Genomic DNA, 12,616 nt, shown 5'->3' with positions numbered 1-12,616 from the left:
ACAACTTGGTATCAAGCTTTCTAAACTTGCCATGCAATAATTTAGAAAATGTACGGCTAATTTGTTAAGTTTGTCTGACTCGGGCGCCTGCGATCTTTAAATAGACAGTAACTTATTGGAACAAATACAGCTTATATGTAGTAAGGAAGGTAGATAATGAACATATATATGCTCTTCGTTATTTTATAGCCAATTTGGGAACATACAGAACGAAATTGGAAGAGGGATTGCGAGGAAATATGCCTCACCGCGATGGAGAGCAGTAACTAACATGCTTCTTAATGCAAACCCGACCGGACCATAGGAGAGGCGAGGGTTACTGCATCGATATGCTCGAGGGTGGCTGGCGAGCAAACGAAGATGGCGAGGCGCGGGCCGCCGTGTGTTGGGAACGGCAGTGGAGGTAGGCTTGACGCCGAAGAGCGGGCAGACGACCGGGGTGAGCACGTCGGCGCCTGAGAGGGTTCTGCTGTGGATCTGGGGGAGGGCGAGCTGGCGATGAAGATTGGGTGGACTAGTTGAGTAAAACGCGGGCGGACGGTGGGGGTGTTGGGGACTCCGGGTGTTGGCGGCCTAGGTGAAAATGGTGAAAAATATCCCCGGTCGCCACGCGCGCGGAAAGGCCTATGCAAACGGTTGCCTCTAAGCGCTCGTGTGCACAAACAAAATAATTTCGTTTGAAATGAAGGCCCTGTTCGGAGACGTGCTCATTCACCACTCCGCTCCCGGAGTTGGAGTCAAAAGGCATGGAGCTGGGAAAGAGATGCTCCAGCTTCTCATATTTTTAGGAGTTGGAGTGACTCTGAACAGGGCTGAAGACGTACTAATTTTGAAATGAAGACGTGAGTTCATCGTTTCGCCTCTAAATTTTTTCCACGTAAAGCAATCACAATTATACCACAGGTTTGATTTGCTGGCGCATTTTAGGTCTCGTGTGCTATATGTAAGATATTTTTTTGCATTTACCGTGCATTTTGGCATATAAATCAATTCCTAGATGGACTGCACTTCCTGTCGAAAGGGATGATGATTGTCGTTCGATCTGGGAGCATCCAACGATGCAGACGTACGATCCGTGGGGTTTGCGCCCTGGCCAATCAAAACGCACGACTCAGATCACGCGTGCAGCAAAGGGGAGGCATCGGCCATGTTTTGGTAGGCACACGGCTTTCGTGTGTGAACCGTGTGCTATTTGAAAACATTTTTTGAGGGAGGGGCTATTTGAAAACATTTACATGTGTTGTCGAAAGGGATGAGGATCGCCGTTCGATCAAGGAGAATCCAACAGTGCAGACGTACGATCCGTGGGGTTTGGGTTCTGGCCAATCAGAACACATGACTCAGATCGCGCGCGTGGCAGAGGGAGGGGGCATCGGCCACGGTTTAGTGGACACACGGCTTTCATGAGTGAACCGTGTGCTCTTTGAAAACATTTACATTACCTAATATCATATTTTTGTTCGAATAAAAACATGAGTTCATCGTTTCGCCTCTAATTTTTTTCCACGGTAAGAAATCATGATTGTACCCTATGGTTTGATTTTCTGGTACATTTTACCAGGTGGCAGGCCTCGCTAGCAATCCCAAACTATGAATATGCAAAAAAAAGATCCCGTTTGTGTGTGTGTGTGTGTGTGTATAGTCGTAATTACACGTGTGTGTGTGTGTGTGTTAGCAAGATCATTTGTGTGTCGCTTTGCGAGTCTTCATTCATTGAGCAAGAAACGGGAAAAAAATTCAAACAGTTCGGCCACAGGGTGTGACTAGAGGCGTAGGCCTTTTGTTGGTATTTTAATTTCAGCAAATGCATATAGAGTCCGGAAAATAACGAAAATCATTGTGTCATTGTCGCGTGCTCTCACGATCGCATGAAAAAAATTGGTAAAGTTTGACACAAGTCTTTTTTCCTAGACTTTCCTCAACCTTGTCGATGCGCCTCCTCACTAGATTCAGCACATAGTCACGAGTTGCCTCCAATCCTAGCACGATAGCCGGCGCAACACTCGGATCATAGGTGGGCAAAGGCAGCTCGTCTTCCACATCTCCTTCATGTGCACCATGCACACTTGAATTTGATTTCTGTGAATTCACCATTATAGCAACTCAAGTAGATCAACTGAAGAACCCGGGAGAAAAAATTGTACCGTGATCAACCTTGCTCTGAATATCACTTGATGTGACTCAACTAGACGGCGAGTCGTTTGTTGGCCCAAATCTTTCATGGTACTATTTGCAGTAGCAACAAGAAATTTCAGTCAAGCAAAGATGAAAGACTGTAGGATCAAAAACTAGCGTTGAGTAGATTAGATCGGCTCCACGCGCAGCAACAACAAAATTCTTACGGATCAGCAACGAAGACAATATTTAGTAGCCCCCAACATGAGATGTTTTATCTGTATCTATTAACCCTCGATAAAAACAAATCTGTCTTACATAGCCGGAGCGGTAGATATTTAAAGGAGATTGTGAACCGACTAAAACTTGCACCTGACGTGATGCTAACAAACCCTATGAAAACTGACCCAACTACTACTAGCCATATATTATTAGGACCATCTCTCTCTCAACCATACTAATTAAGACAATTTTTCTAATAAAATAATCCGGAAATGTTGATCATGTAGGATCTGACCCAACAAAAATAGATCATGTATAGGATCTAACACAACCTTACTACGAACTCTTACCAGCCAGGTTACAACTACATGGTGGTGTTCTGAAGTTTGGCTTGATGTCCTCTTTCAGTGCTTCAGCAGAGGGAATTCGAAGACCAAAGGAGTCAATATAGAGTATAGATGAAGCCTGTACAGTTGCGTGCGTCGGCACCTTCAATTCCTTGGCACTCATGCTATTGTGCCTCACAATATTTTGAGTATATGGCACAACACTAGACACCTCCATGGCGTTTCTCTCTTTCCTAGTAGCTACAACACCATTGGCTACATCAGTTATACATTTGAATGGGCTCCACTTAGACACAGATCGCAAAGCACTTGAATGGTGGATGGTTCGCCAGTACCTACCAGCACCGGTAAAAAGAGCTTTCTGATGTCATCTCGTAGGTGCAGATGAACGCCGGGATACAAGATGCTTTCGCTTGGCCGTGCAATGTTTCAGGCTCATACTCTGTGTGATCCACGTACGACCGGCTCTGTCAGGGACTTGTTTGCTTCCCTCCCGTGACCTGCATATGGAAGTGTTGGGCCCCTTGAAGCGTAAAATCTTTGTTTGGTCGGTCGTGCAATATCAGATTTGGACTTCTGAATGTCGTGCATGTCGCGGTCTTTAGGACATGCCATCTCCCTGTTATATTTGTCTACATGAGGAGGGTAACGCGGAGCACATCCTCCGGCAATGTTGCTATGTGAGGGAGGTGTGGCATTGGACCTTGGATCACTTTAGGTTGCAACTACTGAGGCCTACATCCTCTCGGATACGGTGGTGGTTTGGTGGATTCAGTCCCGAGAAAGATTTTCAAAATAGGATCGGAGAGGTTTTGATTCCCTAGTTGTATTGACGGTATGGCCCCTTTGAAAGTAGAAAAACGCTAGAGTATTTGGGAGAGTCGGTCAACAACTCGGCCCTTAAGAACTGGTTACTCAGATCATCTCGGAGATAAAGAGCTGAAAATAGCGGGTGCACGTGAACTTCAACATTTTGCGAGAGAGTAGGCTATTGTGTATTGTGTGTGTTGGTGCCATGTGCTAGAGTCTTTGTTCACATTGTGCTCCGGCTTTTTGTAAACTTTTATTGCTCCCTTCCATAAAAATATGATACACCATTGACATACTTTGAAAAAAAAAACCTTCACTCACACATGGATATGCAGAAGTTTCATGAAAAAAAAAGGAATCCGACTCTACTCCTGGCCCTACCTGGATGGAATGTGGCTTGTTTGTTGGACCGGCTTGGGAGGGAATTGACCTCATTAATTCCTGTGCGGTTTTATTAGATTTTTCTTTTTTGACGTGGATTTTATTAGATTTTTAACCGCCCGTAATTTTCCCCATATGGTTCAGTTCCACCGCGCGCGAGGTAAAAAAAAGAAAAACCGTTACTTCCGTGGATCCCACCCTCACCAGGGAGCCTTGCCTATTTCAGAGCCCGCCCGCCGGCCTCGCAAGCGAAGCGAAACATTCAGAACCCCAAACCCAACGCCACCGGAAGGAAGCGAGCGAGCGAGCGAGCGAGAGAGAGATGGCGGCGCAGGCGTGGAAGACACGGTTCCGGGAGCGGGTGGTGCAGGCGCACGCCCGCTGCCTTATCATCCCCGGGAAGATAGGCCACGCGCGGGCGATACTCGCGACGCCGCTGCGCGGGCCGGTACTGCGCAGCAGTCCCATCGAGATCGCGGAGAAGTCGCTCGACGACGCGGCCAGCGATCTCTACACCGCCGCGTCCTTGCTGGGGAGCGCCACGGAGCTCGCGCTCCGCGGAGGCGCCACGGAGCTCTTCCTCCCGTCCAACCCGGTGCGCAGCGTCCGCCTCCTCCCCGGCACCGCCGCCGCGCAGCGGCGCGCCTGCCACAAGCTCCTGGCTGCCAGGCAGCTCGCCGAAGAAGCGTACGACGCCGTGGAGCTGTGCTGCGACCTCCGGCTGGGGATCCGCTGCCTGCTGGACATCCATCGTCTCCCCGGCGTGCCCGAGCTCATCGAGGCCGAGCGCCTCAGGACCTACGACCTCCTCGCCAAGGTGAAGCAGACGGCCGACGGTTGCGTCTGGCTGGTCGCCGGCGCCCTCGAGGACCTGAGGGCTGCCGTGCCCGTGCGTGCGACTTGATCGCTAGCTACTTCTTGTGTTCTTGCGTAAGCGATGGAACATGTCTTGCGTTTTTTCTTGCATGTTCTTGTCTTCTTGCGTACGCGTTCAAACTGTCGATAGTTTGCTGCTGCTGCTGCTACCTGGATTCTATGAATGCCGCGCTAGTTTTGTTCGTACTGCTGGTTTATATGAATCCAAGACTCCCAAGATTTGGATTCTATGAATTCTGTGAATCCAAGATTTCCAAACAGTACGTGTAATATAATGGTTTTGTTGGTGGATGCCCAATGTGTTGGAGTTAGCATTATCATGACGAATTAATTTGGTTAATGCTCATGGATTGCTGTTTCAAGAACAGAGAGTTGCTATTAGCGGCTCAATTCTGCTAGCTTGATTTGGATTTGCAACTTCATCCCCGTTCTAGTTTTGTACTGCTGGTTTCTGTGAATCCAAGACTCCCAGGATTTGGATTCTGTGAATTATAAGAATCCAAGATTTCCAAGCAGTCTAATATAATGGTTTTGTTGGTTGATTGATGACGCATTTATTGGATTTAGCATTATCATGACGCATTTGGCTAATGTTCATGGATTGCTGTCAATGTTCATGGGGTTGCTTTGCTGTTTCAAGAACAGAGAGTTGTTATTAGCTGCTCAATTCTGCTTGATTTTGGATTTGAAACTTCATCCCTGTTCCAGCAGAAATATAGCTTGGACTTGAGCTGGTATTTTAGTTCAGTTTTGTGGCTGTGCACAACAGACAACAGCATGGTTTTTTTTTACCCAAAGTATGACAATGATTTGTTGCCGCAGTTTGAATTCTCTTCTCCATACAGCCACGCCCATAGCTTAGATGGCAGTGGGTTCGTCCACATTTTACAAACCGTGTCACACAGCTTGCTTTAAGCACCGACCAAGATATATGCGATTTTTTACCACTGTGAGCATATTGACCACTTTTAGTTCCAACAAAGATGGACTTTGATCTGAGGACGCTCAACAAGTAGTACAAGGAGGGATCAATTTCACTTTTATCAATGTTCTTTGTGCATCATACTTTTTTAATGTATGAAACGAGATTTGGTTCCCGCTCCAAAAGACGAATGTTGAGAAATTACAATGGTCATGCTGTAATATTGCACTCTGTTTATCCAACGTCTTTGGTGATTAAAAGAGATCAGAAGATGTTCATGGAGATTGCTTCCTAATACATTATTCTAAAAATTATAAAAATTGGGTGGTGGCATGGATTTTATATTCAGTCGTGAAATGGTTATCTGTGAAGCATGGGCTCACTTCTTAATTTGTTGTCTGTATTTTCTAACAATTGGGTGATCTGTGAAGCACATGGATTTTATGTTCAGTCATGTATATATTGGTGAAGAAGAAAATATAGTAAGTAGAAATTATCATGTTAATCATGCATTGATCTGAAACATGACAGAGCAAAATGATTAAGAACAAAAGGAAGGGTGCTATCTGCATTAAAATAGGATTGCACAATGAAGAATGATTGAAGCTAAGGGTTCAAAATGCAAAAGACAAGCACAATCCCACAGGAGTTGGACGTCTAATTAGTTGTGGTTTTTCATTTTCGTTAGTCCATCATGACCAAATTGGAGGCAGGAACATCTCTGAGAATTTTCATCAGCTGCACGCAAGTCAGAGTTTCAGCAAGGAATCACCAAAAACAGGGCATGCAACCTACATCTGGGAATGCAGAAATGGCATACACCAAGGATAATCTAGATTTTCAGTCAAGGGATCACAAGAGCATGCCAGATTTAAAAGAAACCAATTGATATAGAAAGTTAGAAACCAATCACATAATAATGGAGTGCCATGCCACAGTGGTGACGATCAGAGCAGTGATTATCTATTTCCTGATACCACATTGAAAAGCCTACAGAATAAATAACTTAACAGATTGAACAAATTCTCAGCAGCTTCTCTTCATTGAAGAATCATCATTTCAAGAGATGAACGTTTGCAGGAACACAAAACTGTAAAGAGAAACTAAAGCTAAGTGTTTGTATTTTTCAAGGTTCAAACTGTCGTTTGCATAGTAGTACTGCAAGCTTCTTTACTACAGCATGGACAATCAATCCATTGTTTCAGAAACAATGCATCACAAAAAGTATCATGTAACTCAAGCCAAACAATAGACGACATAACAGAAGGTAATTTTACACCATCTCTTCAACCAAAAAAACTTACTGACAGAAGCGATGGCACCACAACAGAAAGGTGTAACAGCTCCCGGGTGCCTAGGCACCCTCTATGAACAGTAAATTCAAAAAAAAATAGAAAACAAATTCAAAAAAAAACTTTGCAACATCAAAGATGGTTAAACTTTGTAGGTTATTGCAAGTTTTCATGCCAAAATATCATGTAGAGAAAGGTGTACAAACGAGTTTCAGATTTTAGTGCTAAAAATGCTTGAAACTTCAAGCACTGAAATCTTTTTCGTGTGTAGAGCTCCTCGAATGGTTTTTTTTGGCATGAAAACTTGAAAGCACTTACAAAGTTTAATCATATTTGATGTTGCAAAGTTTCATATTTTTTGAATTTTTTTCCTATTTTTTTGAATGTACTGTTCATAGAGGGTGCCTAGGCACCCGGGAGCTGAAAAACCACTCTCGGCACCACAATTTCATCGATTTTTCATCAGTTGAGCTTGGCCCTCTACACCACCAATGCTGACTGCATTTTGAAGGAAGAGACTAGAGGCCAATGGCAAATGTGATAAATAAAGTATAAAAATAGGGCATATATTTGAACAAGTTTTATGTGCAGAAGAGAGTCGTCAAATAGTCGAATGACAGAAAGGATGTATTTCTCCAACTCCCCAGAACAAACCGGAGAAATAAGCACAGATCACCCCAAATCCCACAACAGCATGGGACTCAAACAACTGAAAAATCACCGTGCAAACATGAGAATCAGGTACCTTAAAATTGGAAGAAAGGAAAGTTTTGCATTGACTACCTAATTTGGTAATTTTGAGTGTCACGGTGTTATTTGACACAGCTAGGATGTATCCCAACTCTATTGCTCCCGGTAAATACATTTTTTACGCTACATGAAAAGGTGACTACAAAATTCCTCTTTTGTTTTTGTTTGCAAATCCCTGTTTATATCTGTTGAATGCAGGCCCATTCCTTCACAATTACTTGTGATACAAGCACATGGTGTAATCTAGGTCTGGACGATGATATAGATATCTGAAACACCGGTAAAGAAGAACAACAGAACACACCTAGATGTTTCACTTGTATGGTGGCTATTTCCTAGCACCCAAGAATTACTTGGTTGCAAATGGCAAACAAAATATTACAAAAATAGCATAAATGAGCACACTGTTTGGGAATTAGAAGCATCCAGCAGGATGTATGATACAAAACTTGAGTGCACAGTATGAATGTTCATATCTAGATAGGAAGTGAGTTAACGAGACTTATCGTCTGCAATAAACTATGGTTCGTACACTTGAAAACGTGTAGGAGGCATATACAATTTGCAATGTTCATTCTATTCCTTCAGGCAAACATGGTTCAAAGTTTCAGACCTGAACTTTGTAACATCCAAAAGAGCATAAGATGAGTCTTCATTCAGCAGGCAAAGTAAATTGTGCAGCTTATATGTGAATATAATGTTCACATGACATCTACTCATAAAACTACACTTCATCATTCATAGAGGATAATAGACATGGTTGTGCCACGGTGTAAAAAAATTGTTCACCCTAATAGATGATCCAATTGGTTCACATCAATACAAATACAAATTGTTCACTAGCAGCTATATCTTCCTGGGTCTACTCCATCAAGTTTTCCTATTCAGTATTTTGTGTAGGGGTGGGGGGGGCATATGTCCCCTAGCCATGATGTAGCTGTGCCCATGCGTTAAAGAGCTATGGGGATGTTTGGTTTGTGACAAGGCTGCCCTAGGTTTCATGCTATAAGTGGGACGATATGCAGAGGACAGTGGTATTCCTTCACAATTACTTGTGATACAAGCACATGGTGTAATCTAGGTCCGGACGATGATATAGACGCCGGTCTCAGACGAGTAGACGCGGGCGGAGGCCAGGTCAGCACGGCCGCCGTGGCTGAACGGCATGGCCACGAGGAATGGGCAGCAACAGCAGTCGAGGCGGTCCTCGTTGCCGACCGCGCGGAGGACCGCGGCGTTGAAGCCGGGTTCGCACTCGTACTCATTGAGCGCCGGGGGCGGCCGAGGCAAGCACCGCTGCTCGCCGGACATGAGGTGTCGGACCAGGAGATTCCCGGCGTTCCTGTTTTGGAGGAGGGCGCGGCCGTGGCGGCAGTCCAAGGCCCACCAGGAGTCGTGGGACATGGTGGGGGAGGGGACGGCGAAGGCGTCGGAGGTGGGGACGAAGAGGGGAGGCCCCGGCTGGTTGTTGATGAAGCCGAGCACGAGAGGCGCCCCGTGGAATGCACGAAAGCGGCGGAGGAACCGGGCGTCGTTGATGAGGCGACGCCAGTGCTTGGAGACGAGGGAGGCGCGGAGGAGGTGGATTGGCTCAGGCGGTACGCACAGGAGGATCTCCAGGAGAAGGTCGTCATGCGGAAGCGGAAGATTAAGAGGCGGAGGCGAAGCGGCGCTGCGGCCGGAGAGGTCATTCATACTCCCTCCTTTCCAGTTTATAGGGCTTATCTCAAAATTTTAGATTTCCCGTTTTATAAGTCTCAATTTGATTGTTTCCCATCACATGTTCAGATTTCAAGGTGCATTAAATCATTGCATACGAGGATTAAGAGAAAGTTGACCAATGCATATACTTTATTCATGCATGCATTGCAATTAATGCATTGGAAACACAACTTTGTGAAGAAAATGGGCACATTAATTGAGTGCTTTTGCAAACTACAAAAATTATTCCACCACTCATCATCTACCTTGGTTGATGAGGTTTTTGAATTGAGCCCTATAAACCGGAAAGGAGGTAGTAACTGGGAGCCGTACGCCGCTGTCGCCGCCCGAGAGGGCATTCATGGCGATTATAGGAGTAGTCGGGTTTTTTAAGGTCTGTCTCTTCACATTTTTGGGATTATTACGCCGTAAATGTACAGTCTTCTACTCTTCATTCAAAACAATGAAGGGCTGATGTACAAACCAGGTTCGGAGTTACTCCCCACGAGCGACCCGGGTGTGAAACCCTAGCCGTCGGACAACCTCCCTCCACCGACACTCCTCTTCTTTATCCGTCGGGCAAAGTCGGTATGGTGTCCGTGATGGTGGGCTCTTCTCTCACCCTCTCGCATGGATGTGGGTGGCCCGCGGCTGCACATGGTTTCGTTCAGATTGGGCCCCATTGGGGTGTCGACGATCATATCTGAGTTGGAGGCATTGGGCTCTTCCGGCCGACGCACAACCGGCATGTGGAGGCTATTGGTGTCGCAACAACTGGGCTCATTTCTCGATTTGGGTTTGCGGCGGGCCTGCATCCTAGCACGTGGGATGCTTCCCTTGTGCGTCCCCTCCCTCCTGGTGGCTAGCCGGCCTTCGGGGTACGACTCGAGGGGCTTGTTGTGGTGCACGGTTCTATGGTAAGATCAACTGCTCCGGTGGGCAGTTGCTTGCTTGATGATTTGTTTGCAATCGAGATGTATGGTGGCTCCCGTCAGGATGGCAGTCTGCGGTAGTGCCGACCTAGGCCTTGTTCCTAGGCTAGCACCATCGGTGGTGCTCCGGCCAGTGCTTCGTGTTGCAGCGCATGTGCTAGCTCCCATCCGGTGGTGCTGTTTGGGGACATTGTCCCTGGCATAGGTCATCGGTTCTCCGGCGGAAGTCCCGCTCCACTTATTCGGGGTTGTTGGTGAACAATGCCTTTGGGTGTGGTTTTCCTTGTTGAAGGCCTCCTCGGAGGGATATGACACCTTTCCCAACTCAAGAACTTGTTGGGGAATGTAGTAATTTCAAAAAAAATCCCTACGCACACACAGGATCATGGTGATGCATAGCAACAAGAGGGGAGAGTGTGTTCACGTACCCTCGTAGACCGAATACGTAAGCATTAGCACAACGTGGTTGATGTAGTCATACGTCTTCATGATCCGACCGATCGAAGTACCGAACACACGGCACCTCCGAGTTCTGCACATGTTCAACTCGATGACGTCCCGCGAGCTCCGATCCAGCAAAGCTTCACGGAAGAGTTTCGTCAGCATGACGGCGTGGTGACGGTGATGATGATGCTACCAACGCAGGGCTTCGCCTAAGCACCGCTACGATATGATCGAGGTGGATTATGGTGGAGGGGGGCACTGCACACGGCTAAGAGATCAATGATCAATTGTTGTGTCTCCAAGGGGTGCCCCCTCCCCATATATAAAGGAGTGGAGGAGGGGGAGGGCCGGCCCTCTCTATGGCGCACCCTGGAGGAGTCCTACTCCCACCGGGAGTAGGATTCCCCCTTTCCTAGTAGAACTAGGAGCCCTTCCAAGTAGTAGGAGTAGGAGAGAAGGAAAGGGAAAGAGAAGAGAAGGAAGGAGGGGGCGCCGCCCCTCCACCTAGTTCAATTCGGACTAAGCATTGGGGGGCGCAGTCTCTCCTCTCTCTTTCCCCTAAAGCCCAATAAAGCCCATATACTCCCCGGCGAATTCCCGTAACTCTCTGGTACTCCGGAAAATACCCGAATCACTCGGAACCTTTCCGATGTCCGAATATAGTCGTCCAATATATCGATCTTTACGTCTCGACCATTTCGAGACTCCTCGTCATGTCCCCGATCTCATCCGGGACTCCAAACTACCTTTGGTACATCAAAACACATAAACTCATAATACAAATTGTCACCGAACATTAAGCGTGCGGACCCTACGGGTTCGAGAACTATGTAGACATGACCGAAACACGTTTCCGGTCAATAAAAAATAGCGGAACCTGGATGCTCATATTGGCTCCTACATATTCTATGAAGATCTTTATCGGTCAAACCGGATAACAACATACGTTGTTCCCTTTGTCATCGGTATGTTACTTGCCCGAGATTCGATCGTCGGTATCTCAATACCTATTTCAATCTCGTTACCGGCAAGTCTCTTTACTCGTTCCATAATACATCATCCCGTAATGAACTCATTAGTTACAATGCTCGCAAGGATTATAGTGATAAGTATTACCGAGTGGGCCTAGAGATACCTCCTCGACGATCGGAGTGACAAATCCTAATCTCGAAATACGCCAACTCAACAAGTACCTTCGGAGAAACCTGTAGAGCACCTTTATAATCACCCAGCTATGTTGTGACGTTTGGTAGCACACAAAGTGTTCCTCCGGTAAACGAGAGTTGCATAATCTCATAGTCATAGGAACATGTATAAGTCATGAAGAAAGCAATAGCAACATACTAAACGATCAAGTGCTAAGCTAACGGAATAGGTCAAGTCAATCACATCATTCTCCTAATGATGTGATCCCGTTAATCAAATAAAAACTCATTTCTATGGTTAGGAAACTTAACCATCTTTGATTAACGAGCTAGTCAAGTAGAGGCATACTAGTGACACTATGTTTGTCTATGTATTCACACATGTATTATGTTTCCGGTTAATATAATCCTAGCATGAATAATAAACATTTTATCATGAAATAAGGAAATAAATAATAACTTTATTATTGCCTCTAGGGCATATTTCCTTCAGTCTCCCACTTGCACTAGAGTCAATAATCTAGTTCACATCGCCATGTGATTTAACACCAATAGTTCACATCACCATGTGATTAACACCCATAGTTCATGTCGTCATGTGACCAACACCCAAAGGGTTTACTAGAGTCAATAATCTAGTTCACATCGCTATGTGATTAACACCCAAAGAGTACTAAGG

The 12,616-nt window shown here is 45.9% G+C and overlaps 1 protein-coding gene across 1 annotated transcript; it reads left to right on the top strand.

Moving 5' to 3' along the window:
• Positions 1 to 4,158: 4,158 nt before the first annotated feature.
• Positions 4,159 to 4,990, top strand: LOC125555703. The gene has a single exon (XM_048718570.1). The coding sequence runs from the start codon at positions 4,198 to 4,200 to the stop codon at positions 4,777 to 4,779; it is 582 nt and encodes a 193-aa protein (XP_048574527.1). The 5' UTR covers positions 4,159 to 4,197; the 3' UTR covers positions 4,780 to 4,990.
• The last annotated feature ends 7,626 nt before the right edge of the window (positions 4,991 to 12,616 follow it).

The sequence above is a fragment of the Triticum urartu genome, chromosome 5 (assembly GCF_003073215.2).
Source record: "Triticum urartu cultivar G1812 chromosome 5, Tu2.1, whole genome shotgun sequence".
NCBI classification, from domain to species: domain Eukaryota; kingdom Viridiplantae; phylum Streptophyta; class Magnoliopsida; order Poales; family Poaceae; genus Triticum; species Triticum urartu.
This window is presented reverse-complemented; position numbering and strand designations above follow the sequence as displayed.